We start from the raw sequence: 18,035 nt of genomic DNA, 5'->3' as shown, positions 1-18,035 counted from the left end.
TGCCTTACACATGGCTATCATTTGTTTTGGGAAGAAGACAAGTGAGCTATTGGCTGTGAATGTAAAGATAGTTATAGCCAATAAAAAAAACTTAGAAGGCTCGAATAACATTATTTTGATGTAGTAGTGATTCTTTCGGGTTTTCTTCCGCGTGTATCCATTTTCCGGACAATATTTCACCAACGTTCCAGTTGGCTTCCTCAGGTCCACTGAAGGAACTGAAGGATACACGCGGAAGAAAACCCGAAAGAACCACTTCCTACATCAAAAATCTCAGAGGAAGCCTACATGGAAACTAACATTATTTTGGTCTGTCAGTAACCATCAACAGGGGGAGTAAAGGGCTTGTCAATGAGAAGACTTCAGTACAGTGGTGATATGTGCACCCCCTCCTCTCCCCACTGCCAAATTGATTACTGAAGTGAGTTAACTATGTGGGGGTAAGGGTAGAGAGCAGGGGGTGCATTATTAGAAAATTGTTTAAAATCTTCAACCAATTTGATAAGTGGGCTGTTTATGATGCCTGGCTCATTCATAATATTTTCTTGGCACATCTATGTGTGTGCGCTCTCATTGGTCTTGAGTTTGAAATTGTCTGTCGGTTCAATTAACTCTAAATCTCTGAGTGTGATAGTGTCACTTGACATCAAACAGTGGTATGGTACTAATGTCTTCTCGCTGTTAAGCCCTGTTGATTGTCACCAGCTGATTGAAATAATGTTATTAGAGCCATCTAAGTTTCTTTGGCTTTTGGAATTAATTTAAATTTATATTCACAGTCAATAGGTCATAAATCCTCTAAGAACTGGTATCTTTACAGTTTGAAGGAGAGGAGTTTATATAAGATTGAGTCCTTTAGAAAGTTCCATAGAAATCTGCAGGGTCTTCCGAAGAACTTTGCTAGATATCCAATGGGACCGCAATGTCATTGCATTCTCTGGTTCGCCAGAAAACTCGGGCTGGCATTCACTCTGCTTTGCCGTTCTGCTATAAATACATTCTGTAACTATAGTCCAGCTGGCTGGCGGGAAGTGAATGGTCCACGAAAAATGATGCAATTTTAGCTCTTTAAGTTAGTTTTAAATTTTTCCGAGAAAATTAGCCGAAAGCATTTATGCAAAACACAACAGCAATTATATTTTTTTAAAGCAATGGCTTTCTCTTATCTGTTTACTTAGTTTTTAATGCTATAACATTCTTGGCGATAAACAGTGAAATTAAATAATGTCAATTTTCATAAATAGTTGTCTTCACGGAAAGTACAGGCTTCCGTTCGTGGGGAGTCGCGGCCGTAATTTAGTCAAATTAAATTCTGGCTAAAAAACCCTATCGTTAGGACGATGTCCGCCTATGTTTACATTTGAATATATACTGTCAGCGCATGCAGTTAATAACCAACTATATTAAAGCAACCGACTCATTTTCAATATTCGACGATACTTGTTTATAAAGTACAACGACATAGAATTTTGATGCTGTCAAAATTCAGTGGCAAGTGCGACGAAGTATCAGTAATTTTATTACTAATTTTAGAATAATATTTTCTTGTCAAGCTGGACAATTCTTTAGGCTTAAATGCGCCCTGCGTACTCATTTGTTTAGAATCTTGAACCTAGATTTGGCGACGAGGCTCGAATCTCTCATTCTGCCATTGGAAGAAAGCGAATAAGTTAGGTTGAGAATTGATGACATCACGGCCAACCCGCTTTACGACATGTGGTTTGCTTTCTGGCCCTGGCGATGTTAAAGGGCAATGAAACATGCAGAGCTGAGGTGGAAATTATTTATCGCTCCATTTACAAGTAGGAATGAAGTTACTATGACTTAATATTTACGCGAAGAAAGTCGTCAAACACCCTTTAACCGTGTCGATTTAACAGTTCTAGGGTAACAAATCAGTTCGGCTAGGGTAATGAGGTGCAAGAGTACACTTAACCATCGCAAAAATGTCAGGATTAGATTACAGAAATAAAGTAATTCTAGCTCCAATGGTCAGAGCTGGTACTCTACCGCTAAGATTACTCTCATTGGATTATGGCGCGGACATCGTTTACTGCGAAGAGTTGATAGATTGGAAACTCATTAGGTCCGCGAGAAAAGTGAACGGTGGGTTATTCTAAATTATGTTAACATCATTTAATTTTGGTTTTACTGTCATTATAATAACGCGTACGTGTCCTCAGATGCCTTGGGAACAGTGGATTTTGTTGACCAAACTGATGGAACCGTGGTGTTCAGAACCTGCGATCAGGAAAAGGGCAAAGTTGTCTTGCAGATTGGGACGTGCTCCCCGGAGAGAGCTCTTGCTGTGGCAATGAAGGTGTGAGTATAACTTGTTATTGTTATGATTAATGTTGTGAGTAAGTAATTTAGTTACAATTTAAGAAATAAATACCTGATATCACTCACACGTGACGATCACTCCAATTTTGTAATGTTAACAGTATATTTTTGGAGATGGCCTTTTTTTCACTATTCTGTATTTCCTTAAGCATTTGTAGCTTCAAACGACATTCGATTCATTCCGTTAACATTCGCATAACTTTAACCGATTGGTTGTCATAGCCTGCCTAGATAGGTCTTGTATTTCTGCTTTGTTCATTGATGGAAAATAGATGGGCGTCTTTAAATTCAGATTTTCTTTCCCCTAGCTAAATAGATTACTTTTTTACCCAATTGGGTTTTGGAATTCACTCCATATTGTGTTGTCAGGTTTTGATCAATGTTTCTTGAGCCATTTCTGGTGGCCTCTTCTTATGGTCAGAATTTGTCATGCATGTTATTGTAGGATGTTGTACTGAGGGAGGTGTTGAGGGACAGTAGGCGTTTGAATCATCTTATGTATCCATTTGTTTGGTGCTTGCATTTGATCTCTCCAACTTACGATGGTTTTTCAGGTGTTAGGATAGTGTTTACTTCACCTCTCCAGAGTAGTTTTAAATGTTGAATTATTTTAATTGAATTCTGAATGAACCTAGCCACTCAGCATATATCACCTTTGTTCAAAATCCACTCTCCGGTACTGAGATGGTGAAATTTGTTCTACTTAGCCTGTTTGTGTTCTTGCATGCTACTTTGAATTGACTTTTATGACTTAACAGCATATGCTATTTTGATAATTCCAACTCATGCACTCCTTCATTTGAATATTGTGGCACTGGTGAAGGTGTGTGTGTGTGAGGCTTAATTCCTCAACTGGGACAATAGCAATGCATCCCTGTGAGATACTGTGTATGAGTGAAATCTTCTAACCCATTAAGTGTATCCATGACACCAGTACCCTCTGGCCAGACTATTGAAACCTCAATCAATGCCCTTCTTGAAATGTCTTTCAAGCCTGCCCTTTCCAAAGCCAGCCCAAAAAAATTCTTAAAATGTTTTTTTAGGCTGACCACAAGAAAAACTTGCTATCACATAATAAGTACTTAAGAAGAAATTATGCTGAGGTGAATTGAACATTTGAATCAAATGAAAATCTAGATAAAATAATAATTAATTAATAAAATATCAATATGATTATAGCTATTGTTTTGGAGCAACAAGGGACCAAATGGTCAGTTATTCACAGCATTGAGGGTCAGTTCATATCACCACAACCAAGCCATTAAACTATCTGGCTCAGAATTTGATGTAATTCAATGTGGTTATACTCCTTTTCGAAGACTAATTCTTTGAAATTTTGTCAGTCTTCATTGAACTTGATTTATTTTTGCTTCTCATTTAATGATTCTCCCGGAAGAATTATGAACTTTTCCTGATACATTTTATACAAACCATATGTGGTCATTTAACAGGCTATCATTTCTTTAGTGAAAAATGAAAATTGCCTTATTTCAAATCCATGTTGTTTCCTTTCCTCCTTATGTGGCAGTAAGGATGATGTGGCGGCTATTGATGTGAACATGGGGTGTCCAAAGGAGTTCTCTCTGAAGGGAGGCATGGGTGCAGCACTACTCTCCAAGCCAGACTTGGCATGTGCCATTATCTCCACACTGTCATCCAACCTTTCCATCCCAGTGACATGCAAGGTATCCCTTCTCCCGAAAGTGTTTTAGCCTTCTCAAAAGAAAAGGAAGGAAGGGTGGAATGCAATCATTATTTTGTTGCCACTTGGATTTTGAGTTTAAACTTGTTAGAGTAAAGGAGGCAAATATATTTACGTGCAAATTTGTAAGGTACTCACAAATTTCATTCCATTTTTTAAATTAAATATATTTCTTTCACTTACTCTACAAATTCCTCATGGTAGAAAAATGTGCTAAATAAATAGTTTGAATAAGATTCTTAGGAGTGTTGATTTAAAGGGGCTAGAATGTATATTCTGTGATTGCATCTATGCATATTTGCCTTTGATTCCATTTCTTTAAGAGAGCTCCTATGTTACTGACAAACGTTTAATGAAATAATATGTCATTAATGCATCCTCTCCCTATGGATTATAACCTCGACTTGGTGGGAAGGTTTATGCATTCTGATGATCTCTAGAGCAATGCTGATGGTAGAAATCATCATTGCTCCTTTCAGTATGCCAGATAATTGGAAGTGTATCAGCCAGATGAATAGTAGTCTGTGCAGCATCTGTTCCTCCATGAGACAGTCCAATTGGCTGTGTCATGCCTGGGTGTGGGTTAGGGAAGGCTTCTACAGTTGTCATCTCATGAATCCTTGCGAAGCAAAACCAACAGCAGTTAAGATGCAGAAAAAGGCTGAATTATTTAGAATAGGAATTTAAAGTGGACAATGTCGAGTATTGTAAAATGAGAGTGTATAAAGCGAGAGATGGAATGGGAAAATAAAGTTGTTTTAGGGCTGTTCGGGGTGAAATGGCAGCAACTGGGACCACAGGAGGGATAATTAATTATGGAGCAATATATTGAGGGAAGAAGAGCCAGTGATATGTGTAAATAGTATTAAACAAAAATTAAGGAAGAAACCAAGTAATCATGGAGCAGACCAGTCATAGAATATTGATAGTAAACGTAAAAGATGAACAGTCCTTGACAGTCCAGAAGCTTAAACCAATCACGTATTCAGGAAAAAAATGAATGACTGGAGAAAGGCTTAACTTTAAAAAAGGATCGCTAATTAGGAATCATATTGTCATAAAATACCAATTGAAATAATGCACAGTAGATAGTTAATGACTTATTTGTTGTATAGTATAGCGATGTATTTGCTTGCTTTGAAGGAGAACATGGAATCCTAAGGGCTAGTGAATGCAAGGGAAATGATAATGGGAAAGTATGAATAATAAAAACATGTTTAATTTAAGCATTTAGTGCTGTTGACTTTTTATTTTGAAAAATTAAAAACATTTAAGAGAGACCAGGTATATCAAACTTATATTTTTAAAAAAGTATATTGAAATTTGTAAACATTTATTTAAACCTCTACATTTTACACAATGAATTTGAAAAACCTTGGCCATCAAGGTACATTTCCAGCAGAGAACCTAGTGAAATGAAGGTTGATAATAATGTGATTCATTTGTTCTTATGCAGCGTCTGTACTTTTGTCAATGGAATCATTTTAGATTCGAGTGCTTTCATCTGTGGAGGAGACATTGCAGCTTTGTAAGCGTCTGGAGGCGAGTGGAGCGGCAGCAATAGCAATCCATGGGCGAAGAATTGATGAGCGCCCACAGCACATGAATCGGAACCAAGAGATAGCACAGGTGGCGCGTGGTCTTTCAATCCCTGTCATTGCCAAGTGAGTCTCCACTCTAGTCTTCTTCATGTCTCTATTCGGCCCCTGGAGACAATTTTTATTGTGCCTAAGGTCAGTCAAGGATTCAAAATTACCTCCAGTGCTCATTTGTCAACATACATTTGGAATAAACCCTCACTAATCCAGACTACATAGCACCAGGGATAGTTAATTTAAAATTGGCAATTTTCCAGAAAATAAAATTTATTAATGCGACCGGTTTCAATGTAACTACATAATCGTCAGGTGACGATGCCAATTTTTAATCAAGTATGATATTCCACCATATCATGCCAGAAACGTCTCTTTTTATTAACCAGGGATAGTCCAAATTTGGAGACATTGTGATATCATATAGAATAGCAATTTCTGAAATAAAACTTTTCCCGATACTTTTTATACCCATCTTGTATGTGGAGGAAATTGTGATTGTGACATGGGAAGAACTGGAGGTAGGAATGAAAATTGGACTTCATAAAATCAATTGGGTTTGGATTATAAAGCTTTAGTTTGCCTGTCAGCCAAGGGCTGCTGAGTGCTTTGGAAAGCCAGTGGGATAAGTATGGTATGGGAATAAATGTAAACAAAACAAAGGTTATGTGGTTTTTGAGAAATAAAAAGGCTAAGCTAAATGTTAAAATAAGAGGGTGGGGCTTGTATGTGTAAAATAAGTGAAGGTCTCGTTAGTGGCTCTTCAAGAACGTTGGATCATATGATTGTTAATTTTTAATAATGGGTTGAGGGGTGTGATCTTTACAATGGAATTACATGAAACAGTTTTTCAATATTTAATGTCAAATTGTTTTCTTATCAGCAAACGGCCTAGTAGTGTATTTTGTGTTAATGAAAGAGTAAACACCCAGAGGGCCCAGGTTCAAATCCCAGCGGTGTTGAATATTTTTCAGAGGTCGATCCCTACTTGAGGTGCTTTGTGGAGGGCACTTTGAGTGAGTATGCCATCCATCAGATGGGACGTTAAGCTGCGGACCCCTTAGCACCTTTCGTAAAGAGTAGGCTAATGCCAACGCTGGGTTTCTCTTCACCCTTCATTCTTTCCTGTCCATCCCCTATGACGCAAATGACCTCAGCTGTTGGTTGCCTCCCCTAAATACTACTACTACTGAAAGAGTAAATGGAACATCAACATAATTTAGGGTGGAAGTATTGCTGTTGTATAATAAAATTACATTGATATTTGCCAAATAAAGATACCAATATTTGAAGTGATACCTTCCTGGAATACAAATAAGACATTACTGTTCTGAGAAATATTATATTTTTGTGTTGTTTTTTATACATTGCATTCTGACAACTTGAAGTTTAGGCAGTGTTAATTATTGATTCTGCCCTGGTTACAATCAAGGCATGAAGTTAATGTAATTTCTGGGTCTTACTTTTTCACTATATAATACTGCCACCACTGTAATCAGCATGAAGGTTGTTTTCATAGGTGAGGGTAGAGCTCTCCTAATATGGAGCCCAAGAGCATCTAAGATTCAGACATCACTGTGTAATATGTATATAAGGTCTGTCCCAAAAATAGTATGACTTATTTTTTCCCGGGTAGATGGACGGACAGGTGGTGGTTTCTCTGGCTGGGTTCGAGGGAGGGGAGTCTCAGGAAAGGCTGGAGGCCAATGGCAGTTGGCTCCCAGCCTTTGTGGAGTGAGGATCGTTCGTTTGCAAAACTTGTTGTAATGTAACCAAGTTATGCTCCGTCATAAACCGGTTACTGAAACAGTACTATGCCATTAAATTTTGCGTGAAACTGGGCAAAACCGGGAGAGAGACTCATGACATGCTTAAGGCAGTGTATGGTGGTAACACCGTGGGTAGATTGAGTGTTTTTGAGTAGCACAAGTTGTTTCGGGAACATAAAGAAGAAGACTCCTAATGTTCAGGGCACCCTTCGACCTCAAAAAGTGAGGAAAATCTTGCAAGAGCAAAGACTTTGCTGGACAGGGATTGCAGATTGTGTTCTCATGGTTTCTGATGAACTTGGCATCCCTAAAAGTGATGTGCATCGACTTGTGACTGAAAATACTCCCATGAGAAAGATATGTGGGGAATTGGTGCCGTGGTCTCACAGACCAACAAATGGAAACTCGCATGCGGTTCTGCCAAGAACTTCTCTACCATGTGAGTGAGGATCCAAATTTTTTAGATAATGCCCCACCAGACTTCTTCCTCCTCCCCCGCCTCAAATCCATGCTGAAAATATGTCACTACGACTTGATGGAAGTGTTACAACATGCCATGACGAGGGAGCTTACTAGCATTCTGGGCACCACCTTCCGGAAGGCATGCTAGGTGGGGAAAACCCGCTGGCAGCGGTGTGTGGATTCAAATACTTGAGTGAATGTATCAATTCTGGCAATACATTTTTTTAATCAACTCAGTCCTACTATGTTTGGGGCAGACCTTGTATGCTAAATACTTTACTTAAATTAGACTAATTATGATAAATACATATAAGTAAGTAAGTGTAGGATAATTAATGCTCATTCTTTTAGTGAATGTATCTCAATCACCTACTCATTGAATTCTTATCATGTGTAAAATGGGCAAAAATTTCCCCTTGGATACTTTTTGCTGGAAAAGATGTTCCTGAGATCCATTCCTTTGGCATTTAATGTCATCTGTGTGCAATGTTTTGCATGCACACTGTGCACTGCAAGACATTTGATAATGACGCTCAGACCTTTTTGTGCTTCCTTTTGCGCAGTGGGGGCTCGAAGGAGATCACTTGCCACAGTGATATTGAAAAATTCCGGGTGGCATGTGGTGCTTCGAGTGTGATGCTGGGACGTGTTGCCCAGAAAGATTGCACCATCTTCCGGAGGGACAGGCTGCCATCAGTGAACCCACCGCTGCGGGCAGAAGGCGATGGGAGGGCTGACTTAGAAACACGATGGAAGGCCTTGGAGCCCCTGATACATGATTATCTCGTGTATTCAGTGCGGTATGCATCACCTGGCCCCAATGTCAAGTACTGCATCCAGGCAATGCTCAAGGACCTCCAGGAGACGCCGATGGGGAAGAAGTTCCTGGAGGCACAGACGCTGCTCCAGATCTGGTCAGTCAGGGTTGGGGAAGATCCCCTTCTCCTCCAGCAGGGGTCTTTATGATTGAAAGAGTAATATATTTATTGCGTCATTTTATAACATTTCATTACAGAAAATGATTATGCATTTGAAGGTGAAAAATTTTGAACAAAAAGTAAATATATTGCAATTGTGAATTCAATAGAAAATACATACACAAAGTTAAACAAAAAAATGAGTTGATGTACCATTTAAAATTAAGTGAACCCATGCAATAACTCGTTTATTTTGAGTGTACCTCAATAATATTTCCTAATGGTATTTTCTGTTATATATACTGTAGTTCTGTTGGTAATTTATTCAATGCTCTTTTCATTAGTGAAGATGGCGTGGGAAAAATAATAGTTTGTAGTTATTTCAGGCTTGTAATGCATCAGAAATAAGTTTATGTTGGAAAGCATAGACAGAAAATATGTAAGCTATATAAAGTGAATCCAGGGTTTGTGGGTGAAAAATCAGTGGATTAGAGGTTTTTATTGTTTAGAAGAGGGTGTGTGGAGGATTGAAATGGTGCGTTGGCTATGTACTGGCTTCTAACCCACAGGGCCTGGGTTCAAATCCTGGAGGTGGCAGATTTTTTCAGTGGTATGCTGTCTGTCAAATGGGATGTTAAACTGTGGACTCCTTGGTGCTTTTTGTTCAGTGTAGGCTAATGCCAATACTGGGTTTCCCTCCACCCTTCCTCGATTCTCATCCATCCTTAATGATGCAAATGACCTCAGCTATCGGCTGCTTCCCCTAATGGTTACTTTTGTTTTCATAAGTTCTAGAGATAATTGAAATCCAAAATATATCATTCCCATTAAAATGAGCCTTCTCACAAAATGGAAGGAATTATTCTTGTGGCAGCATCCATTTGGACATTATTAAACACCTAATCATCAATAAGAGGATAAAGAGGAGGTTAAATGATTACTTATGGGTTGATCAGTTTGGGTTCAGAATGGGGAGAGCATGCACATGCTATGGCAGTCATGAGGTCACTAATGGCAAGGAACAGAGAACACCATCAGGATATATTTGTTTGTTTCATAGATTTAAAGATAGCTTTTGATAAAGTGAATTAGATAGAATTAATGAATGTAATGCAGGAAATAAAAAGTAAAATGGAGGAATGGAAGACATATCCACTGCCTGAGTATATCTTAGGCTGGCCAGGTGAGAGTGGCCAATTGGAGAGTTTGGCTTGTGCAGTGTTAGGAAGAGGGGTGAGACAGGGATGTCTATTATCATCAGTTGTTTTCACTGTATATATGAAGGAAATGGTAAACAAGTCATGGGAAGATCTAAAGATAGGAATGAAAGTCTGTGGGCAATATATAAAATCAGGTTTGCAGATGATCAAGCTTTAGTTTGTCAGTCAGCCCACAGGTCGCAAGCATTGCTGAGTGCATTGGAAAGTCACTGTGATAGATATGGGATGAGAATAAATTTAAACAAAACGGAGGTCATGTGATTTAGAGAAAGAGGAAGGCTAATTTAAAAATATTAAGGCAGGAGGTGGAACAGGCTACCTATTTCCGAAGAGTTCTGGACCAAGATTGTCAAAGTAGTTGGACATAAGAAGAAACTTTCACAAAGAGCAGGAAATTGATGACAGTGACGTTGAGTAAGGATACTAAGAAACCACTTGTCAAAATTGATATGGAGTTTGGTGTAATTTTGAAGCATGGTTGTTGAAACAAAGCAATGTGTTCAGATTGCAGGCTTTTGAAATATGGATGTGGAGAAAGATAGAGAAAGTGAAATGGACAGAAAGGAAAACAAACAAGGGTTCGGCATGATTGGGAGTAGAGAGAATTGTTGGGAGAAATCCAAAGGAGGCAGGAAAGGTGGGTTCTGAGCATTTTGATTGGCAATGGAATGTTGGACACTGTGATTGAGAGGAGAACGTCAGGCAAATGAGGAAAGGATAATAATAGGATGGGTCTGTAAGATGGGACAAAGGGAGGGAGGAAATATGTGGAATTGAAGAGGGATGTAATGTAGTGTTGAATGTCTGGTTAGGTTTTTTCAAGAGGCTAAGTTCTGTAGGAGTGTATGGTCTGTGTTGACCCAAAAACCTACCTTGAACGGTCTAATAGGATAAAGTCAACTACTTCCTTCACTGTGTTAGCATTGTCCATGGGCGATAGTCTTCCACTTCTTGGATCGTCCGAGAGGGATATATGACCAGTTTAGAAAGTCCTTTCCCGCCTTACAGCTCTGTTATATAAAGGGCTATCATTTCCATAAAGAGTTATCATTTAATTGTAGATTTGGCGGGCACTCTAACCTTTCAAATAAAGGAACTTAATCACACTATGAGCCTCTTATCTTCTGCACACTGTGAGTCACTTCAATCTACGGCTTCCAGAAACAAAACAAATCAATATTAATTGCTGTAATTTATAACATTAAGTAAAGGAGGATCAATTAATTTGCAGAATAAATTTTATTCAGAATTTTTGGTTTTTTCTTAGTATTGACTAAAACTTTACCTTAGCCCCTTGTATTTACAATGTGATTTTTGGCCCTTAATTCTGACACTGATGAAAGTTACAGTAATGTAAAATGAAGTAAATATGATGTTCGTAAGTCTATAGGGTATCATGTATCGTAATGTATTACTATTGCAAATTGGCCTGCTCTCACAATGGAATATAAAATGTCCAACGACAGAAGTAGTACTCAGAGGAGAGGTGGGTTTTGCTCGTGGATGGAGGCGTAGTGTTGTTTCATTGAAAGCATTATGTTATTTAATGCAAGTGCTGAAGTGACCTGAGCAAATTTGCGATTGAGCACCGCAGAACTCTTCCCTTGGAATTTCAGAGTTCTTTCAATTTTTGTGCCCTTAATATGTTAAGCAGGGAGGAAATTCATTTAAATTGCCGAAATGTGATATATATGTGAACAGTAGCCTTAGGATTGATTATTTATTTACAAAAATGTAGTGACTTAGCGCGTTGAAGGTTGTGGCATAAGTGATGCTGAAACACCGCATAGCTTTCATTGGCACCAAAAACAATTTAGCAACAAAATGCACTCGATATACATGCATACAGTAACACTACACTTGTACAAATACATTATGCATGTGGATTACGTTTAATAATTGGTTATAGGTCCCAGTTGAGTATTTTATGACAATGTTCTAGCTCTTCTTGTATAGTTTCTCCTTTCATGGTACTCGGCTTACGTGGCAAACATTTTATTTTATCGCAAATGATAAATGAAATATGGACATTAAATATGTAAATAAATTTTTCTGGTATTTATGGCTTAGTTTTTGGATATATTTAATATCAGTCTACGAGTATTGCCATACCTTTAGCAAACAGCAAATTTTGCTTTGCTGAGTGTGCTTCACATGCTGTTGCTTATTTTTTTAATTTTTGTATTTGCCTGCCAATTAATTATTCATTCACTTTAATACAACTTTCAAGATTATTATTGTTAAACTAATGCATGTAGGAGAATAAAGCAGGGATGATATTAAAAGAGAGGATTTAAAGAATGATAGCGGACTTCCCTTCAATGGGGAATCTTGTGCTTCATAAAGTAATTGACAATTAAATGAATAAATTGCATTACTTAGAAATTTTTTGAATGGCAAATATTTAAGTGTGCCGTGCTTCATCATTTACTTGCATTGTTTATTTATACAATCCTTATGAAATAATTGACGAATGAACTTCTTTCAAGTGATGAACCAAGCTTTTCTTGAGGCCTTGGTAATAATCTAATTTATTTTCAGCTGCGAGGCTCACATTTAATTGGGTAATAATAGTTAGTGTTTTCAATTATTTATTTGACGGACATACTGCCTTTAAGGGCTCATGAAAATGGTTTTTTTTTCCCCTTTGAATGATAGTATTGAGTCTCTCTGCTGACACAATTTGATATTTGATTGCAGTGACATCTGGGGGATGGGTGAGTTCTGCCGTTTGTCTGAAGAGCAGCAGCAGGTGCGGAGGGGACTGTCCTGCCACTCACCACCGGCATATGTACCTCAGGTGAGTGTGCCATAGCTAACTGAAACCCTAAAGGTGTAATGATAGCGAATCAGTTGCTTGTAGATCCTATGGCTCCATTACAGCATACATATACATAGGGAAAAAATATAAAGGTGTGAATTTCATGAAACATTAAAGGCAGCCAATCTCAGCATACATCTTCAGGTATTGAATTTTTCAGGAAACCCAAAAAGTTTTATTTTCCATCCTCAAGATGAGATTTTACAAAGTAATGCCTAAAAGCATTCATTTCACAAAATACATAGTCTAGTATTACAGTTTGTAAGCTTTTAAACGTAGAATATTCAAGTGAAAAGGATCCAGATGCAAGAATTACATTCCATTTTTGTATAGGAAGGGAAATGGGCATCAATGGAAATGAAATCCATAAACATGATCATTTAATAAGTACATTATTGAATGGAAGCTCAGTAAAATACTTACAAAATTGTTTGCTGTATCAATATCATTATTACCAAGGGTGATTTATTAATCACTCATTAGTTAATTCCTACAGCTATCACTGTGACATATATTCTGTGTTTGACCTGTATCTGATGTTATACCATAAAGAAACCGAGGTAGTAAATAAAAAATTTTTCTTTGTGGAAAAGCCAGGTGGTTTAATTTCAATTTCAATTGCCTTTTGTACTTGGGGGTGACCTGTTAACGTTTTTTGGTTTTAGGGTGTTAAAAATTGGGTGAGTCTTAAAATTGCCAGTGTCTTAGATTTGAAGAAATATGGTACTTACATGGCATACCTGTTTTACGATGATAGTTGACATCCTCTGAGAGGCTAAGGAGTAGTGACTACCAAAGGAAATGCCAAGCATTATGAAGTGAAATGTAAAGTTCTTCCATCGGACATACATTCAGGGTACTGAATTGTCATTTGCAAGAACATCAGTGAGTGACAAAGAATAGACAACCAAACCTCTATACCAATGCAGAGCACACCTGGACCTGTCCAATCCACAACATTGACTTTGATAGTGCTGAACTGATCTTACAAAAAGCCCTTACTTCCTGTTACTCATTTGGGTGGTCATATAAATGCTAAAAAACCGAACAGCTTCAGTCCAGAAGACAGTTACATGCTTTCCAGCACCTGGAAACTTGTTTTCAACAAGAAAACTCCATAAACATAGCAGTTTCAGGTTTGACTTTGTGGCATTCCTTCATGATGAGAGTAAAAAGAGAAACTTAGCACTTCCAAATAAAGTCGTTATGTGCAAGTACAAAGTTTCTTTTTTTACCCTCATGAAAACTCCAAACAGCCAATCAGAGAGCTCCTAAGTTGGCCAATTAGTGTGCACTAGAGCAGGGGAGAGGTATATATGATGGGCAAAAGCCTGCATCACACACTTTTGACCTGAAGACACCAACTGCAATTCCAGCGAAACTGTTTTCCCAGCAGTTGGGGCCATTGAGGAGGAAATCCTGGAAACTTGAATCTTCAGTATAACATATCAGTTTTTTAAGCTTCTTAATTTTTTACCTGGATAAGGTTATACTGTTCTTCATTGTGCAGGATCTTCATCCATTCTTCTTTGTTTTTTCTTACTATTCAGCTTATTTCATAGATTTGATTTTTATAACATCTGCCCTTTATTAATCCTGGAGTTTTTACACTTACATGTCCCTTCTCTTCAGTCCAATACTTTGTCTGTGATTTATTTTCCTTTTCAGAGGTTTCCATTGGTCTATTATCATATTAGCAGCTTATCAAACTTCAGTCTTCTCTTCTTGCTAGCTTTCTGCAATCAATCCTATGTTTTTACAGTTTCCATTAATTTTCCAGTTTCTGTTGGAAATCTGGAGTTTCCTTCAATTGTCAAACTATCAATGAGTCTTCATTATCTTTAATTTGAAATGGCACTTCATTAGCACTTAACTGCTGATGAACTTTACCCCTAGATTACTTTTCAGTCTTTATTTGATTCCTAAATTTCTATGCCACTTGCTGCCAATTTGATATCTTGTTAATTTCAAGGGGTCATCATTTTGTACTGGTAACTCATATTAACAATTTCACCCTCAGAAATGAGCAACACTGTTGTGTTCTGTGTTTGTGATATTTATTTGCATTCCTGGAAGGTGGTCCGGATGGTGAGGGATGGCATGGAGGAAGATTTCAAGCCCAAGAAGAAGAAGACGTCGAATAACAACAGCGATGGTGACTGTGACACTGCCACGACAAGGAAGAGCGAGGACAGTAGTGAATGCCCTCTGGTGGAGCTCCATGTGGCATTCTTACGCAGCCTGTACAAGGAGGACCGGGATCTGCCCAAGACGCAACTATTGGGAATCTCGCGGAAGAGGCACCTGGTGCAGCCAAAGTACAGGACAGAGCAGGTGGACAAGTTGTTCCGATCAGAAGTGCTGTTCAATGGACAGAAATACACATCCACATACTGGTGAGTCCTCACCTCTGATTGGTGGCATAGTATTGTTAGTCCCTGTCTGCCGAGGGTACGCCCTGCCTCTTTGTCTGTCTTGTTTGCATTGGATGTTTTATTTCATTTATTGCTTTCAAGGTTGCTTGAAACACTCATTCACTCACTATCTGCTTAAAATGTGTATGGTTGCAAAAGTATTATGGACCAGTAGGTCTAGGCGTCAAGGTTGAGGTGCTCTTAAGTGTCTGGTTTTTATCTTATTTTGTGTTCTTAAAACTGTCAAGTAGACTAATTTTTATAAAATGTGTTGATATTTTTGACAATAGTTCTCTGTTACTAACGTAGTAAACTGCAGACACCAATATTTTGTTGGGTAATTTGTGCATGCTTGTAATATGTATTTTATTTGAAAAGTGCTGCAGTGGTGACACACTGCAAGGAAATTGTTAAAGCATTAGATTAGTTTTGGATTTTTATTATTTTCCTTTATTTGCAGTATAAAAATTGCAGAGTAAATGACTGCAAATCATTGTTTTTTAGCATATTTAAAAAATTGCTACTCAAATTTTAATAGATAAAATATTAACTTGCTAATGAAGTATTTAGTAGACTGTAATCTAATAATAAAATCCGTAGCCTATACCTAAAATTTTTCTGCAGCAATTTGTTGAAGTGGAAGAACACTGCCAAATAATTTGTTTAATTATTCAAATAGTTTCAGTTTGCTGGCGTTATTATTTTTGTTTCGTTTTTTTAAGTTATCATGCAACTGAATGCCATGCAGTCATTTTTCATGTGTTTAGTGCATCTCAAGTAATGAGTGATCCATGAAAAACCACCCTCTGAATACAATGACTATTAGAGTGATCTCTAATAATTTAATCAGTACAAATCAATCTCTGTCGCGGCTGAATATCAAGTGTGAGATGGAATGCAACGCATCACCGTCTCACTTTCTCTGGTGTGTGGTGACCTAAGTCGTCAGTTGCCCCTCTGCTGAGAGTTACACATTTTGGTTTCTCTTCTGAAAGGGAAAAGAATAAGCGGGCAGCTGAGCAGGGGGCAGCACTGGTGTGCCTTGTCTCGATTGGTGCTGTTGAGCCCAGTGGCCATGCCCTAACTCTGCACACTCGCTTCTGATTGGATGATGGGAGATGCTGTGGTGCTGCCTCACTTGATTGCGGTGCGAATCTTGTTGTACACTGTTTCACAATAAAGAGAACTCAATTTCTATTCAATGTATTTTCTCTTCTTGTGGTCCCTTGAATTCAATAGGCACTGTCATCCTGACAGGTACCCAGTTTTGTATTTGGTGCATTTGATTCTCAAAAGCCATGTTTTCAATTTACTGTTAAGTGCAGTGTGGGAGAGAGCAGTAGTAGTAATAGTCTGGTGGACTCTTGTTATTAGGGGGGGATACATTGAGGGAAGTTAATTTTGATCAGATTAATTGACTTGACAATGACACAAGATGTTGAGATTGTGAAATTTTGAATAGTGGTGTTATACTATGGCTAACACAAATTTTCACAATGAGGCTCCTAAATCTGTACGTTTTAATTAATTGGCTGTCCAAAATATGAGAAGTGTCGCATAAATATGTATGTGTGTGGACATGAACAGAAAAGCTGAAATTGATATAAAATGAACAAATTTCAGTTTTAATGGCAATTAAGTTTTTCCTCAAATATTATTAACATTGTAAAATAAAATGGAACCAAATATTTAATCTACTACCTTGATCAAAAAGTTCCCGGAATAACCACCGTGTGGCGCTCCCATCGTTCCGATTTGAGTTCTGTTTTTTTGTTAAATTGGTACATCTGCTGTTGATATTCCCTTTAAATCTTAGTGTCATAACTTGACATTTGCAAAAGTTACGGTCGGTTTTCGGTATGTCCATCAGTGCTTCCTGCGATTTTTCCATTACTTCCTCTCGGCTGCTAAAACGCGTTCCCCGTAATGGTTTTTTAACTCGATTGAACAGAAAGAAGTCACAGGGAGCCAAATCAGGTGAATTCGGTGGCTGTTGGATGGTATTTGTTGCATTTTTCGTCAAAAAATTACGAATAATGATAGCACTGTGCGACGGTGCGTTATCGTGGTGCAAAATCCACGAGTTTTCTGCCCACATTTCTGGTCTCTTTCGGCGAATTGCTTCACGCAAACGTCTCATAACGCCCAAATAATACTCTTTGTTTACTGTCTGGCCTTCTGGCAAAAATTCATGATGCACTACACCGTTGTAATCCATGAAAACCGTCAGCATTGCCTTCTTTTTTGACTGAAAACGACGTGGTTTTTTTGGTCTCGGCTCATTTGGTGAACGCCATTCACTTGCCTGATGTCTGGATTGCGTGTCGTACTCATAAACCCACGTCTCGTCTCCAGTAATGATCCTTTTGATGAATGTGGGATCGGATTCAGCCTCGCAAATCATGTCTTTTGCGACGTCAACACGGTCTCTTTTTTGCATGAAATTGAGGTCTTTTGGAACCAACTTTGCTGCTACACGACGGAAACCCAAATCATTAACCACAATGTCTTGGGCGGATCCATAGGCAATGTTCAAGTCCTCCGCTATTTCGCTGATGGTTAATTTGCGGTTATTGACCAACATTTCTTTTACTTTATCAATGTTTTCACCGACTTTCGATGTCGATGGTCTGCCACTGCGTTCATCATCTTCGATTGACTCACGACCACTTCTGAACCGCTCGTGCCACTGGTAAACGACCGTTTTTTTTTAGAGAATCGTTGCCGAAACACTTTTCCAACATTTCCAACGTCCGTGCGCCACTAAATCCGTTTTTTACGCAAAATTTAATACA

General features: G+C 38.2%; 1 protein-coding gene across 1 annotated transcript; it reads left to right on the top strand.

The window, feature by feature from the left end:
• Positions 1-1,667: 1,667 nt before the first annotated feature.
• Dus2 (Dihydrouridine synthase 2) lies at positions 1,668-16,437 on the top strand. The gene is made up of 8 exons (XM_071594044.1): positions 1,668-2,106; positions 2,184-2,322; positions 3,872-4,028; positions 5,534-5,709; positions 8,432-8,782; positions 12,706-12,805; positions 14,903-15,222; positions 16,236-16,437. The coding sequence occupies exons 1-8, from the start codon at positions 1,947-1,949 to the stop codon at positions 16,342-16,344; spliced, it is 1,512 nt and encodes a 503-aa protein (XP_071450145.1). The 5' UTR covers positions 1,668-1,946; the 3' UTR covers positions 16,345-16,437.
• Positions 16,438-18,035: the final 1,598 nt, after the last annotated feature.

This window comes from Hetaerina americana, unplaced genomic scaffold, assembly GCF_022747635.1.
Source record: "Hetaerina americana unplaced genomic scaffold, ioHetAmer1.1.p SCAF_6, whole genome shotgun sequence".
Taxonomy (NCBI): domain Eukaryota; kingdom Metazoa; phylum Arthropoda; class Insecta; order Odonata; family Calopterygidae; genus Hetaerina; species Hetaerina americana.
This window is presented reverse-complemented; position numbering and strand designations above follow the sequence as displayed.

What these genes read in the sequence shown, in the direction of transcription:
- Dus2 (XM_071594044.1), top strand. Translation starts at nt 1,947, where the DNA reads ATGTCAGGATTAGATTACAGAAATAAAGTAATTCTAGCTCCAATGGTC. An exon ending in CTTGCTGTGGCAATGAAGGT is followed by an intron (nt 2,323 to 3,871) that starts GTGAGTATAACT and finishes CTTATGTGGCAG; the next exon opens with TAAGGATGATGTGGCGGCTA. An exon ending in CCATCCCAGTGACATGCAAG is followed by an intron (nt 4,029 to 5,533) that starts GTATCCCTTCTC and finishes GAATCATTTTAG; the next exon opens with ATTCGAGTGCTTTCATCTGT.